Source organism: Grammomys surdaster, unplaced genomic scaffold (genome assembly GCF_004785775.1).
Source record: "Grammomys surdaster isolate TR1022 unplaced genomic scaffold, NIH_TR_1.0 125368, whole genome shotgun sequence".
Taxonomy (NCBI): Eukaryota; Metazoa; Chordata; class Mammalia; order Rodentia; family Muridae; genus Grammomys; species Grammomys surdaster.
The window spans coordinates 44,399-59,720 of NW_021620240.1; the positions used below are offsets into that span (position 1 = coordinate 44,399).

General features: G+C 52.0%; 3 protein-coding genes and 1 long non-coding RNA gene across 10 annotated transcripts in view; 1 reads left to right on the top strand and 3 right to left on the bottom strand.

Moving 5' to 3' along the window:
• Positions 1-473: 473 nt before the first annotated feature.
• Positions 474-6,275, bottom strand: Bcl6b (BCL6B transcription repressor). The gene is made up of 9 exons (XM_028785943.1): positions 6,250-6,275; positions 5,527-5,717; positions 5,046-5,267; positions 4,583-4,939; positions 4,201-4,325; positions 3,305-3,469; positions 3,104-3,234; positions 2,881-3,018; positions 474-2,522 (listed from the first exon to the last, which is right to left on the bottom strand). Exons 2-9 carry the CDS (start codon positions 5,703-5,705, stop codon positions 2,406-2,408), a joined length of 1,434 nt encoding a protein of 477 aa, XP_028641776.1. The 5' UTR covers positions 5,706-5,717; positions 6,250-6,275; the 3' UTR covers positions 474-2,405.
• Positions 6,276-9,654: 3,379 nt separating this feature from the next.
• LOC114637672 lies at positions 9,655-13,458 on the top strand. Its single transcript, XR_003713775.1, has 3 exons — positions 9,655-9,930; positions 11,886-12,189; positions 13,267-13,458. It is a non-coding gene; the product is annotated as an uncharacterized LOC114637672 (long non-coding RNA).
• CUNH17orf49 (chromosome unknown C17orf49 homolog) lies at positions 11,740-14,438 on the bottom strand. Of its 7 annotated transcripts, none has more exons than XM_028785931.1 (6): positions 14,303-14,438; positions 14,050-14,144; positions 13,401-13,502; positions 12,565-12,752; positions 12,239-12,343; positions 11,740-12,012 (listed from the first exon to the last, which is right to left on the bottom strand). In XM_028785931.1, the coding sequence occupies exons 1-6, from the start codon at positions 14,321-14,323 to the stop codon at positions 12,008-12,010; spliced, it is 516 nt and encodes a 171-aa protein (XP_028641764.1). In that variant the 5' UTR covers positions 14,324-14,438; the 3' UTR covers positions 11,740-12,007. The 7 variants fall into 7 exon arrangements, with proteins under 7 accessions (XP_028641764.1, XP_028641763.1, XP_028641767.1 ...); XM_028785930.1 differs by having other exon boundaries at positions 11,740-12,016; XM_028785934.1 differs by lacking the exon at positions 13,401-13,502.
• Positions 14,439-14,639: 201 nt separating this feature from the next.
• Positions 14,640-15,322, bottom strand: part of Rnasek (ribonuclease K) — a 1,901-nt gene continuing 1,218 nt past the window's right edge. The window contains exon 3 of the mRNA XM_028785953.1: positions 14,640-14,987. Coding sequence (XP_028641786.1) covers positions 14,846-14,987 — 142 coding nt within the window. The 3' untranslated portion in view covers positions 14,640-14,845. The remainder of the gene's footprint in view (positions 14,988-15,322) is intronic.

The window sequence follows — 15,322 nt, forward strand, 5'->3', positions numbered from 1 at the left end:
GATGCTACAAACGGGAGGTGGACACATAGGCACTGACACTCAGCCTTCCCCTTGGGGCTGCTATAGCCTGCCTCTGTTGTTCTGATGAACCCAAGTCCTACCCCTCCTCTTTGGTGCTGGTTGTTTATGAGGAAGTGTAGGTGGGTTGGTCACAAGCATTAAGAACCCAAGCTAGCACAAATCTATTTCCCAGGTTCTTTCCTACTTTCTCCTCGAAGCCTCCCCACCTCAATCAGGAAGTGACTTCAGACCGGCAGGATGCAGGTGGCTCCGGATAAACTTCGTGAAGTCACTGGTTCCTACACAATGAGCCGGAAGGCTGGGGCAGGGAAGGGAGAGCAAGGACCATTGAGGACTAGTGGGATGGAACAGTGCAGTGAACACAGAATCTGAGTTATTAGTTTCCAGAACCTCTTTCCAGGTCCCTGGGTACCCCCCACCCCACAACACACACACAAACCTCGGACACAACAGATGGTACAAAGAAAGGCTTCTTTATTCCAATGATCTGAACTTGCAGAGTCTAACATCTCGCCCCCGGCACTTCCCATGTGCCCATCCAGTCTTCTAAACAGAAATCAAATCACCTTCTCAATCCCTCTGTCGGCGCCCCCGTCCCCCAACATACACAGTTCAAGTCTGCATTCAGGTGATAGGGGAGTTAAATGGGGACGGGAAAAATGAATGGCTTTCTCGCCTGCCCCCAGCTGCTGGCCACCAGGACTGGCTTAATTTTCAGGAGTCTCTGCCCTACAAGTTCAAGTTGTTTTACCGTTTACCCAAGTCCTATAATCAAATAGGTCCCAGGGCAACAGGAGCAGGACTATAAATCAAAGTTCCCAAATACTAACGTCCTAGACACTCCATCTAACCATGGGACTCCATCCCTAACATCTTTATCTACATGTTCTACACCAGAAACTGCAGCCCTCAACCAACCTTGTAACACTACCTGGTAACTTGTTCAAGTGGAAGGGGCTTTGGCCAATCCATCAGGGAAGCTTTGAAGGCTTTTAAATATGTAATTCCAGCAATAATCCCCAATGACAACAAATGCAGCACAGCAGGCAGCTCCCTTCCTTCCCGTGTAAAGTCCTAGTACATTCACCAGTCCCAGACAGGAATGTAATGATGAGCAGTCTGAGTCTCAGACTCAAGATTTTCTAAGGTAAGAAAGCTACCAAGCACCCATGAAAGATGAAGTTTTTGGAATCTGGACACTTGCCAGAAGCTGTCCCAACACAAAACAAACAAACAAAACATATTCAAAGAAGATGGGCATATTGAGTCTCAAGGGACATTCAACCCCAGGTGCTCATGCAATAAAGAATTCCTCAGACTCAGTCAAGGAATGTCATTAATTCTCTCCAGGTCATAGCATTCTCAGAAACCAGAGAGATAAGAAAATGTCTCATAATCTCTAGTAAGGATCTTCAGGTCTTTCCCCATGGAGATACTAAATCAGGCCCCGTGAGAGGATTATGGGTTCAGGGCAAACCCTTAGGCAGGCTTGGTCTGATGGGTGGATATGGTGCATTTGAACCCAGGCAAATAGATCAATGAGGCTGTTGATGCTGGGCCTTCTTGCAGGAGGACTCCAGCCCCCACCTTCCCAGCCTTCAGGAGGAATTTATTATCTACATTTTGGGTTCATCAATAAAGGTTCTCATCACCCTCAAGAGCTGGAAGGTTCTTTCCATGGCTGGCCTGCTACAGGACTTGCACCATCCAAAATACCAGAGGATTCCTTACCCAATCTTACATGTTCTCAGGCTTAGCCCAGGAAAACTAAAGGTTCCAGTTCTAGAACTGGAGGGATAAACCACCAAGCAAACAAAGAGAGGAAAAGAAAGGACAATTCCAGAAAGTTAAAAAAGAAAAACAAAACAAAACAAAAAAACAACAACAACTTAAGACACTCAAGCCAAAGGCGAGTGAGACCGAAGTGCTAGGTGCCTCTGCCAGCAGAGTGGTGCCCTTGCCTTCTGTGTTTCCAGTCTTTCTTGATCACACCTGTGGAAGAGGAAAGTTGGAAATGCAAACAGAATAAAGGCCCTGGTACCAACCACAGGCCTCAATAAATTATATTTACAGATAAACCATTTGAAATGGAGGGAGAAGCTCCCTTAAAGAGAGCAAGTCCCTTGTGTCTCTCCTTTGTGTCCCCAGCCCCTAGCTACCCAACCTGGATTGTGAGGAAGAGGTTTTGACCAGCAAAACAGAGGCAGATCTAGCCAGGATCTGCCACCCCTGCTCTCCCCCAGTACGAAATTAAGGAGTCAGCAGTTTCTGATACCAGGGTGGCCCGGCACACCCCCATATCAAGACCATCAGGGAAATCAAGCCTGAGTATACAGCTTTCACAGCCCCTAAGGAGCGAATGGAGTTTCGATGGGGGGACTCAGCTACGGTCCCCCGAGGATGTGGTAGCGCACTTTAGTGTTGGTAGCAGCCCCGTGTTTCTGACGGAGATGCAGCCGCAGTTGACTCTTGTGCCGGAAATGCAGGCCGCAGGGGTCACACTGTGGGAGGACAGGTCTGTCAGGTCCCAACCCTTCCACAACCACCTTTTAGGGACAGGAAGGGGAACTGTCCAGCTCTCCGCTAGCAATCAGCCTTTTGGCAATCAGGCCCTTCTATTTCCTCTGGGGGCGCCAGGGAGATGGGCCTTGCCTTACTTAACAAAAGCATCAACACCTTGGAACAACAGCATCTAGTCTAGGTACATAACTAACCCTATCCCTCTCCCGGGTGCAAGCCTCTGATTCACTAGGACTCTTTAGGCTGTTGCTCATTTCCAAGAAACCTAGCATCTCTGGCAAGACTCGCCCCAGCGTATATGAGGGATAATTCCGTGATTAGGCTGTGTAGGGTACCCACGTGGTATGGCTTCTCCCCGGTGTGGATGCGAACGTGGCTTTTGAGGGTCTGTAGATGGCGGAAGCGGGTGCCGCAGGTGGGACACGGATAGGGCTTCTCTCCGGTGTGGATGAGCACGTGTGCGCGTAGGTGTGCCACCTGAGGGGCAGAGCCTTGAGATCGCCTCGGGGAGGGGCGGAACCCTCTTTGCTCCTCCTACTCGCCTTCCAGCCCCTCTCCTTACCTGAACAAAACGCGAGCCGCAGGTCTCACACTTGTATGGCTTCTCTCCAGAATGGATGCGGCTGTGTGTTTTTAGGTTAGCAGGTCGGTTAAAACGTGCTCCGCAGATGGAGCAGCGGTAGGGCTTTTCCCCTGCAAGTAGGAAGCCAGTCAGATCGCCCCACGGAGAGTGGTGGGCACGAAGACCAAGACCCCCTCCTACCTGTGTGCACTGTGCGGTGACTAGCCAGGTTGCCCTTATAACGGAAGGAGGATCGGCACAGCTGGCATTTATAGGGCTTGTCCTCATCCCCTGGAGCTAAGGGCTCCAGCCCCGATGAGCACCCAGTCACAGCCTCACAGTTCTGACAGCTGAAAAACTCACTTCCTAAGAAGGATGAGGAACAGTGACAATCTTAGTTATTTACTGAGGACTCCCCAGGTACCCATAAATCTACAACAGTACACTAATAGGGTCTGTTGGCCTTTTTAACCCGTCAATTATTGCGGAGGCTCCTGGGGATCATTTGGCTTGCTCATGGCCATCAGTCAGTAAGATATGTCTGATTTAGTAGCATGCTTCTCATTTCTTTTGTTTTTTCAAGACAGGGTTTCTTTGTGTAGCTCTGGCTGTCCTGGAACTCACTCTGTAGACCAGGCTGGCCTCGAACTCAGAAATCTACCTGCCTCTGCCTTCCAAGTGCTGGGATTAAAGGCCACTGCCCGACTAGCATGCTTCTAATTTCAATAGTGCTGACAGTATGTGGAGGTTCTTACAAGTGGGTGGAAGTTTCTGTTTCTCTCCTGTCTTGCCTCACTCTGGGTGACAGCCTGCCAGAGAGACCCTGCCAAACTCTGGGCAGTTCGTTCAGTCCTGGATTGGGCTAGGCCAGACATTCCCAAACTGTGCTGCTTTTTGGAAGTACATGGAGAGCTTAAAAAATATTTATGATTGGTCCTCACTCTCAGACATTCTGACTGATGAGGTGAAAGTTTCCCAGAGGGGGGTCCGATTGCAGTCAACTTTGCGAACTATGAAGTAGGCCTATTCTGAGGTCTTTTGGTCCAGATCGACCTGGATCAGCTACAGGAGAGAAGCCAGAAGAGAAAGCCTCTTACCTGGTGGTGGATGAGCCTGCTTAGAAGTTGGCAGAGAAGACTCTTGAGCCCGGGGTGTGAAGAGGTAGGAGTTATTTGCTGGAGTTCCACATTTGAATCGTGCAGTGGTATTAGCTAGCGATAGTCTTGGCAGATGGTAAGAGCCATAGAAAAGGTTAGGGATTGGGGGTGGGGCATTGGCTCCCCCCCTTTTCTGGAAAATACAGACTTCAAAGCCTATCTTATGGAAGTGAACTAACACTGATCATTAAGTCCCACCCCACTCTGGCCTTTGGCCAACTCCCGAAGGTGGGTTAGTATCTCTGAAACCTGGCCCAGATGGTGGCTCTGCTTTCTAGAGTAGGCCAGATTCTAAAACTCTTGGGAATTATAGATTCTATACCTGCTCTGGAGAGCAGGCATGGCTCCTTCTTCGCTGCTGCTGCTGCTGCTGCTGCTGCTGCAGGCTTCGTCTCCACTAGGAAGCCTGGCTTGGGGGCGAGGCTGACCAGAACTCTCTCCAACCAGGCTTCCTGCTTGTGAGGTCTGAGAATTTAGCACAATAAATTTGTACTTTTTCCAGTTGCAGGCCTTGGGGTCTGGACTGGCTGGACTTGGGGAACCTTGACTGCAGCTTCGAGACTCAGTAGGTGGGTCTGGGTGTCCTTCTGAGCGCCTGGGACTGCCCGGTGGAGGGACTGTTGGGGGTCTTGGGGGTTCTGCCTCCATGGGTCGCAAGGAGATGCCTAGAGGTTCATAACTAGAAAAAGTACGATGGTCATTAACACTGTTTCCTAATCGTTGCCTTTGCCCTTATCCCGGGCACTACTTCTGCTAGGGAGAACACAAACCCATGGTTCCTTCACCTGGCCTGGATGAAACGGTGACATGCCTGGACGACGTGTTCCATCTGCAAATAGGTGGCAGCTGCAAGGACAGCTGGCGCAGTGGCTGGAGAAAGGCGAAGCCTTGAAGTATACATGAAGTCCAGAAGAGGAGCAAAGCCTCTGGCTTCTGGCCCCCCAGGCAGAGAGAGTACATCCACTCCGACTCCCGCTCGGCCCCGGAAAATTGAATAGAAGAAGCCACTGGAGAGAGGACATGGGTCATGTTAGAAGCTGGGAGACCAAAGGAGGGTCTTACCACCCCACTAGCACTGCTGCTCCTATTTTTGTATGCTCTCCCAAGCTTCTCTTTCCACCCTTCTCCCCACTTCTGACTCTCCAGTTCTGGGACTGCAGGTGTGGACCACTATTCCCTGCTTCCTCATGCTTAGGATTACCTCTCAACGGCCATCTTACTCTGTTCTTTACCCAGTTAGTCCCCGGGAGCCCTACCCACTCGAACCTGCAAGCGATAAGAACTGCCTTGTGCGCTCTTAGGGGTTGCCCGCCAACCAGCAGCGTGACGTCAGTGAGGATCCCGCGCAGGCGCAGCTCATTCAGATTGCTAAGCACGTCGGAGGAGTGGCGGGTGAACTCTCGGACGTAGCCCACAGCTCCCTCTGGGGCCGCTGTGGAACCCATAGCGACCCAGGCCTGCACCAGGCACCGAAAAAGTTAGTGGATCCAGGCATTACTAAAACAGATTCCCTTCTTCTCTGAAGGTTTCTTCCTGGGATACCTCTAGAGCCAACGCCATCAGATAGCGGGCCCAGCATCGCTTGCCCCACTTAATTCCTCTCGTTCATCCTGCCCTAAACGATCGCTTCCTTCCCTTTGCTGGATAGCAGAGATCTTGGAGCAAGTTAGAAATTCTCGTACCTCCGCCTGGAGGGCGAGCGTAAGGAATCCCGCACTCCCATGGGCCGTTGGTTCGACTCTAATAGTTACCTCATCCACTACCTTCCTTTCTTCTGCTTCCCGGGCGCCTGGGTCACAGGTACCTGGGATCTCACCTGGGGACCAAATGTGATCTGTCGCCCACGCCCCTACATGACTCCTATCGCTAGACCCAATACTCCCCATCTTTTTGGTACAATTTCTGGTATTCAAGTCGTATTACCATCAACTAACCCCAAGCCCTCATTGGAGACTCAGAAGTCTGATACCCTCAAGGTCTGGTTCTTACCCCTGTCCTGCAGGGGCTGCAGCGTCTCCTCTCGAGGGGGGCGGGGTCTCTCTCCTCTTTCGGTCTCTGCTCCTTTATTCGGCCGGGATGGCGGGGGCGGGGGTGGAGGTGGGGTGAACCCGTGAGTCCGTATCCTTCCTTCCTCTGTGGCTCTCCAGCTGGTGAGCCCGGGGCGGGGTCTCTGTCTCAAACTGTATCTCAGAATCTCGGGGTAGTCGTATCGTGGATGGCTTTGGTTCATTAAATAAGCACCCGAGGATGAGAATATTAGAATTGGGGAGGAAGTTAGTGATACGGAGAGTGGTAATATGGGAGCTCTGTGTTGTTGGAGGACCTAGGACAGCGAGAACTGGAGTGTTGGGCTTTGGAGGCAGGTGACAACAGCCAGTTGAGGGAGAAAGGAAATATCCTAAAACTCCTCTTTCCAATGTATTGGATTCAGGAAGAAAATAGACAGTCCAAATGATATCAGGTTTGGGGAGGCATTAGTGGGTTCCCGTGGGGTCTCAGATAGTGGGAGAAGGAGGCGTAATTGAAAGGCAGGGTCCAGAAAAAGGGGAGGTGGGGTTCTGACCAGGCGGGGTAAGGAGAGGGCGGATATGATTTCTAGTTCGTTTCCTTCCATTGTCCTGAGACCGGACGGCTCCTGCAGCTGCTTCCCCTCGAGGAGGTGGGGAAAACCCCGGGTGGGGACCGAGAGACGCTCGGGAGACCTAGGCGTCCGGCTTCTTACTCTCGACTCTCTTCTCAACCCTTATAGGGATCCAGAGAGACAGACTCCCGCCTAAAGCCCTGACGCTCTCCATCAGTTCTAGCTCACTAGGGCTTCGAGCACCCGCCCGTCGGCTACGCTTAGTGTTTGGCGGGACGCCGGGGTCCAGCGCGGCAAGTAGGCAAAGCTCCGCAATGTCTGCATCCTTCCACGAGAGGGCGGACGAGCACCAGCCTCGCTTCGCCCCTAGGTCTCCGGGCTGGAGATGTGCTCAGACCAGCTAGCTGGATGCATTCAGTCCAGGCTACAGGAAACCTTTAGCTGCCTTCTTTCTGATAGTTTCTTCTGCACCTCTGTCTCTTAGTAAGGCAGTAGGTAAAAGACAGAAAAGTTAGGGTCAACGCAGGAAACTCAGGCTAGAACTCTTATGGAAGACTTTGGAATGAATATAGTGATTAGGATGAGGTGGGGTCTTGAGCCTGGGAACACAGAGCTTTGAGTTTTTTATTTTCTAATTTGATAGGCACTGCTACCCAGATGTCTGTCGACATGAATTTTCAATGAACATTAATATGAACGTTGGTCGGAGTAAACAGAGAGGACAGAGGAGAAAGGGCAGGGGGAACCTGGTAACTAAGAACTCAATCCAGAAGCTAGGCAGGGTCCACACCCTTAGATTTTGTCTGGGGAGGCTTGAGGTAGGGGTACAAGGTTCCTTTGAAAAAGAGGGGCAGAGCTGAGCCCAGATATGAAGCAGAATCTCTTTGAGTATGGGGTTAAGAGCACAGAAGTTGAGCAAGAATGGACCTGCATATGTAGGCCTGAGGCCTCTCCCTTCTGTTCTTGGGGGTGGGGTACATTTTGTTTATTTTACTGGTTTTGATTTTTTTTTTTTAAGCAGACACACAGCAAACAAAACCACAGACCACCTGGGGATTGGAGATAGCTAGGGTCTCTGGATGATGAGGTGGCTTTACTTCGTGAAGATTATTTGGTCTCCAATTTTCATCTCCAATTTTGAGGTGAAAACATTAAGGGCTCCCTTTGATGTCAGGATGGAGTTAGCTATTCGGAGTTTTGGGGTGTCATCTGCCATAGAAGTTATTATAGTCAATAAGGCTTGTTTTTAGTCTCGAGAGCTGATAGCAAATTGGAAGTGCTGGGCTGGTTTTAAAGTTGTCTTAGTTGGCAGAGGGTGGGTGCGGGGAGGGGTCTGATGCTCACATTTGAGACTGTCCATCTCTGCTACTTTGATCTACTGAGAGAGCATGTGTACTCAACTGATTTGGGGGCTATCGTGTGGTTTCAAGATTTGGATGAGATTGTTTGGTGACATAAAGGTCACTTTGGGGCTTTTTAGAGAGCACAATTACATTGAGTTGGAGGCAGAGCAGGAAGCTAGGAGCGAATTTGAAGACTTTCTGTAGTTGAGGGCTTGATGGGGGCAAAGTTTTATATTTGAACCTTGTGGAAACTAATTTTGAGGGTAGGATATTCCTGTGTACATGTTTAGGTGTGAAACTCCTCCAGAGGAGGAACTGTGAGAAGCTCCCCCCCCCCAGGGTAGAAGGATAGTTTGGGGGTGTCCAATTTCTGGGTGTCTTGTCACTGGCCACATTTGGTGAAGCTGAGAGACGGATCATAAATTGAAATCGATTCGGAGGTTCACCTGTTCTAGAGCACACTTCTGATTTAGGTTATCTTTGGCTGAGAGTCCCCTCTCGACCCAGATTGTTAAAAAAAATTAGTGAACCCCCAAATAAGGCCAGAATTTGAAGGGCAAAGCCTGGAAAAAGCAGTATGTTCCATCATAGATTTATTAGTATTTGGCCTTTTTGAGCTGAGAGGGGGGAAAAGTGGTTTCATACTCTGAACCCCGATTTCTTATGGAAGAAAAAATCCGTTTGGAGGAGATGGGGTGTCTCTTGTTAAAGTGGGTGCTTTCTGACTAACACAGTGCTGCTGAAACTGGCAAGGAGGGGCTGTGGTGGTCTACAAGGGGGTGAATCTTGTACCCTGATTTTTTAGGATAAGAGCCCCAAAGAGAAAGCAGACAGAGGATTTGGAATGAGGGTGAACTGAAGGGGGAGGGGTTCCCAACGGCAGCAGGGGCTAGAGGGTAAGCCAGGCCAGATATTCCCGCCTAGGTCCCTGTTCTCTTCGGCTCTCCTCCCCTCTCTCCCTCCCACCGCCCACCCCCCCAACTCAAGGAAAAAAAAAACTGCCTGTGCAATAGCAATGGCAGATTCCAGTCCTCCAGGCTTTCCTAAACCACCACCGAGACCAGCCAGGGGGGAGGGGAGGGGAGGGGAGGATCGGGCTTTCCTGCTTCCTTGAGACAGGGGCAATGAGCTTGACCTCTTGGCCCCTAGCCCTCTAAAGAGTGTCCCCCGGTCTGGAAGCCAGGTGTCCTGGACCCTAGCCCCCAAGCGGGGGGGCCTGGAGAAACGGGGAGGAGGAAGGAGGGAGTGACTTCCAAAATTGGCATCGGGACAGAGCAGGGCTGGCGGGAGGCAGGAGAAAGACAGAATTTTCCTGAAAAAACGGGGGTATCTAAGGACCCCAAATTTGGGTGGCTAGTTCAGGACCGTCTTCCCAACATCCTAGATTTTTTGGGGATTTTTTGGGGGCCCCGGGACCTCTCTAGATGGGGTGAGGAATGTAGTGTTGGGGGAATCTGACTGGGGCAATGCAGCTGCCTCTCCCGCCGAGTTGGAGACGGATGGGCTGGGACGGGTTTTGGGGGGGTGTCCCCAGTTCTGACTGGGAGTGGAGGAACCCCTCCAGAGCTCTCTTTTGGGGGTCCCCCTCTCCAGGGCACTCCCCAGTCCTTGAGCCAGCTGAGAGGAAGGAGGCCAGCGATGCGACTGGGGCGTCTCTTTTCTCCTGCACCCCAAATGTGAGGGATGCACCCCCAAATTTGCTCCTTTCAAAATAGGGGACCAGGATCTCAGGGGAGAGTAGCTGAGGTAAGTGGGGAGGAAAGTGTCCCCTGTTTTCAGGAGAGACGTGGCGGTTGGGGGGGAGGTTTGGAGGTGCGTGGTGGGGTGGGGTTGCGCCTTGTAACTCTTGGAATTGGGGGGATGACCAGAGAAGCTTCCTCTTGTACCCCTAAGATATAGCACCTCATATTGTAACCAAAGCTTGAGACTCGAGAACCCCCCAATATCCCCAGACATTAAGATAGTGTTTGATTTTTTTTTTCTTACCCCCCACAAAAGCTTTCCTGGGATGGGAGCTGGGGGCAGCAGTTGTTTCTGGAGGCCCTGGAGGGCGCAAGGAGCAGGAGGCCTTGGCAGGGCTTGATATAGGAGACTTGGTAGTCTTGGAGAGGGTCTGGCATACTAGGGGGGCCTAAAAAGATAGCTTACACACACCATCTTAGATCTTTTGATTGCTGAGAGTTTTGGGGGGTGTGTCGGAAGCTTGGTGGAGCTAAAAGGTGGGATGAGATTCGGGAGGTTAATATCTGGGTTTTACAGTTTTGTTTTGTTTTGAAATTTCCAGAAGAAACTTTTGCCTTCTGGGAGGTTCTTTTTAAAATCAAGTCTTGGACAGGAGGAAAGGGCTAAGGGAAGGCCTAGTGTTGGGGGTGGGGAAAGGCATGTTTGTCTTTGCTTAAACGTGGCTCTCAGGGGTGGGCCTGCCTGCCTGGGCCTGGTAAATGGGCTAATGAGTGTTGCTGTGTGGGTGGGGCGTGGGTCTTGGGGGACCATGGGGAATGGAAGCAGCTCTTGGGGTTGAATACTCTGCCCTCTGGTCCAGATGAGGCTCTTCCTGGGCTCTGCTGCTCCCCTCTCTCCCTGGCCTCCATTTCCTGCCTTTGGCCTCCATCTTGTGGCAGGCCCAGGGCCCAGGGCGACTTCCGGCCCCCCTCTCTCAACCGTGTTCCAGCCCCACCACCTCTGGACTGCCAACTCCCAACCCTGCTGTCCTTGGCCCGTCTCTTCTAGCATTTCTCTTGGGTTCTGACCTAGGGAGGGAGGGATGGACACAGGAAGCCTTAGGTCCCTGCCTTTGTCGGGAGGCAGTTTGTTGGGTCTTCCCCAGTCATCCCCTATTTCCTCTGCCACTCTCCTAAGGAGCCCCAGAGCTGAATTCCTACAGAGGTAAAGAATGTTCCAAACTTATCACATTGAACTCATCTTCCAGGGCCCTATCCCCCTGTTGCCTGCTAAACTACTTTTACTGGTTCCTGATTTTTTTCCCAGTGTTTTGGGGGACCATGTTTGCCATTCACACCTCCATCTCACTCTTGGTGGGGGTCTTCATGGTGCTGTCTGTCTTCCTCTCGACACACCCCAGTCCTGCTCCCGCCCCAGCAGCACACTGTGGTTTGTACGGCATTGTGGCCACGTCCAAACCACACTGTGGTGTTAGAGCGAGGGTATGGGAGGCACCGCTGAGGCCTGGCCTTGGGAGGCCACCTTGGAGAAGCAAAACACACACACACACACACACAGAATCACACACACAATCTAGGGTACTGTGATAAAGTTCTTGCAAGGTGGGACAGGAGACACTGGAAAGAGCCCCTCTAAAATCCCCAGGTAGGCTGATACTAGTTGTCAGGAACCCTGGGAATGAGTTCTGGGCCCACAGAGCAAAGTAGAGTCTTTGTTGCCCACACCCAACTCTTCTGGCTCTAGCAGCACAGAAATATTGGCATGGGGAAGTAAGTCTGCCAATATTGGCTGTGCTGCTCCAGGCAGGGTGGTGCGAGCTACTGAGAAGGGGCCGCGCCCCCGAGGGCGAAGGAGAGGAGAGGGAACAGCAGCTGGCAGCACCATGCAGAGAGATTTTTTTTTTAATTATAATTTTCTGTATAAAAACGTCCATCAGACAGAAGTCAAAGGGTGAGGGCACATGGTTATCAGGAACAAGGTGGACAGCTCTGGCAGCTCTCTGACCCTCTCTCATGCAGTCCTTGCTTAGAGTCCCAGGTGATCCACAGGTCCAGGGTGAACAGTGAGGGTCAGAGGTGGCAGGCTCAGCAGGACAGCAGAGGAGCATCAGCAGAGGTGGAGAGAAGGCCAGAGTCCAGGGTCAGGCTGTCTGGAACAGGAAGGAAAATGGACAGAGATGGAGCAAGCACAGAGTTTTCCAAGAAAACCCTTACCTCCTCAAACGTCCTATTACTAACTGACCCAATTCCCTGCACTGAATCTTCCTTCTGAGGCCCCTGCACCAGAAAGGGGCTTCTGCTGGGACCCTCCCCTACCATCCAGGTAAGTACTTTCCCCACCCCAGCCAGAGTGGGAGGAGGAGGACTCCTACCCTTGTCAAAGTTGAGTTTCTTGGCTGGAGGAGTTTCTCCTAGCCCTTCGACATCCACCAGGTCACTGTTGGCGTCGGAGTCGTTCAGAGCACTGAGTGTCACATCTGGGAGGGGGCATAGGCTAGGTTCTAGGTTTCCCTGACTGCTTTCTTTCCCTCCTCCCAGTTTGCCAAAGCTTCATGCTCTACACAACCCTCTACCCGCTTTGGAATCACCAGAGTACAGAAGAGAGGTCTCTCCTCCTTTGACCCAGGCCCACGTCTCTTACTGAATCTCAGATAGGACCTTTAGCCCCTACCCTAGGCAGCAACTCCACAGCCCTCACCAGGCTTCTGTTTCTTTATGGGAGGAGCCCCAGCTTCAGGGACACTGGAGCTGCTGGGTGGAGGGGCGTTTGGAGGTGAGAGGACACTGGATGTCATTTTCTTGGGTCCTTTCTTGGGTGACTCAGCTGGAAGGGGGACGCCGGAGTCTTCATACACCTTTCGCTTCACAGTGGTCTTTATCTGAGCCCTGAAGATGAGAGAGAGATTAGGGTGTCATCAGAGAAGCTGAGGGAAGGGGGAAGGGGAGGGAATAATGGGCCAATCTGAAGAAATTCTAAGAGTTCCTTTGTAAATATCCAGGTCAAGGCCCTAATTCATGTGTAATACGTGTCCTCTTCCCATACACACCTTCAGAACCTTTGCATCCACTTAGGGCTAATGGATTAGGATGACTGGGGTCCCTGAACCAAGTGGCCAGAAAGGCCCTTTTCATGACCCTCTGGGAGAGATGGATGGATTTGTAGAACCACCAGGTATGTTGTGGTGACATAAAGGTAGACTGAGACCTTGTCGTAGAACCTGACCAACTAATTAGTTCAGAATGCATCCCTGGACATGCTAGTCTCAAAGAATTTATATAAACAGCCAGGGAACTCTCATCAAACACACCCACTGAGTATCTGGGTACCATAAAAATAAAATTCTCTGTAGGTCCTAGTGACCACTGCATCCGACCAACTGCCACAATTAAGGTCTTTCAGTCTTCAAGGAAATGCTAACAAAACTAGGAACGAAGTAGGAAAGATGCTGAGCTGGGAGTTCTGAGAAAGAACAATGGGTAAAGAGGAAGAAAGTTGCCCACCCTCCCCGTTCTCGGCCAGCCACCCTCCCTCACACTGTCCGTTCCTTGATGACACAGCTGATGTGATTAAGATCGTCCCCAAATCGCTTCACAGCAGCCCTCAGCATCTCTATCTCCGTCTCCGTCCACTTGGCACTGTCGGAAGGGGAGAAGGGTGATAGCAAAAATGGAAGAGGAATGTGTGGAACCAGCCCACTGGCTATTCCGTCCACAGCCAGCAGCCTCTTCCCCCTAGTCTCTAGGGGCACCTTTCAAAGATTCATAAAAAGGACCTCCTTAAAAAAAATAAAAAGCCCTGGGGACAAACTGCTAGCCACATGAAATTGCATCCAGGGCCACTTGAAAACATCTCTTCATCATGTAACAGCTTCCATAAACAACCCACGGAAACCAATGCAACAAGTAGGGGCCTTACAAACAGAACCCTTGACAGATGTGTAGCAGCAATTTGAGGGAGTCCACAAAGCTTGGGACAGGTGGCAGACAGTATGTCGGTTTGCAGCGGAGGGCTGTGGACTCGGTGGTATCTTTACCTGTCATTCATTAATTCAACAACACCACCTACACTGCGCTGGGCCAGGCACAGGAATTAATATATCTCCCTGCTCTAGAGAGGGTCGTGTCTGTGACTGAGTCCAAGCGTCTGCTCTCGGCGTCCAGGTCCTAGGCTGGTATCACGTACCCGGCAGGGGAAGAGTCCGATACTGGATGCAGCTGCATCGTTAACTCCCCGAGCTTCGTAAAGGCGGCGCCGGCCGCCGAGAAGATCTCTCCAACCTGGGGGCGGAGCAGCATTACGGGGGGCCGGCAGCGCGCCGTCCCACCCCAGCCTCGGATCCGCCCGCCCCCCGCCCAGCGCGCACTAGCCGGGAGCCAGGCAGGGGGCCCACCCTCCCGTGGCCGCCAGGGAGCGCAGTCCGCGAGGGAGGTCGAACCTTGGTGGACGCTGACGTCATGGCCCCGCGCACCTCCTCACGGAGACGCTCCGCCGCCGCCACCACGCGAGCTGGAAACCACGGAGAGCCCGGCAGCCGGCCGCTCTGGCTCCCGCGCAGGAAGTCCCGCCCTTCTTGCAGCTGATTGGCTGAGACCTGACCTCACCCCAGTCACTCAAGTTGCCTCGCTGCGCGGAGGAAGACGAGGTGGAAGACGTCGCTCCACTTCCGGCTTGCTTCATTCCACTTCCGTCGGAGGGTTCGGACTCCTCGTTGAGGCCGGTCTGAGTCCTTCAAGCCCAGGCCCGCCCCCTCCCCGAAAGCACAGACACCAAGCTTAGGAGAACCGCTTCTTTTTATTGTAGTTCAGAACAGGGCGCGGTCACCCCCGGTCCCCTCCAGGGGTTGGGCAGCAGTTTTGCAGGGCCAGGGATGACATCTCGCCAGGGAAACAGTCCCAAAGGACGCCAGATGAGTGGGACAGACGGTCTGAGGAGTCTTTAAATAGAGGAGGGGAATGGGGAGGGAGAGTCGGACTGCGCTCTAGCGCACCATGTATTCCTTGCGCTTGTTGAGACGAACTTGGCAGAAGGAGAAGCCTCCGAGGAGGAGGTAGAGGCCCGCGGCGATGAAACAGTTGTAGCTGACTTGCTCATACAGGTTGTATATGTTCTGAGGGCCGTTCCTGAAGGTGGCGAGTAAGCAGGGACATATCAACCATTCAGAGCATCCAATACGCAAGTCCTATGTATCAGACACCATGCTAAAGCACTTTAACTTCCATTAGTCTTCCCGAGAATCATATCAGATGAGCTCTATCATGGTATCCATTTTACAGAGGTAGACCAAGGAGCAGGAAGGCAAAATATTGGAAGAGGCCACATCTAAGCCGGTGGGCTTGGGGTACCCACGGAAACCTGGCTTGCAAGACTGATCCTAAGTCATATATTCTCTCTCTCTCTCTCTCTCTCTCTCTCTCTCTCTCTCTCTCTCTCTCTCTCTCTCTCGTGCTGGGGATTG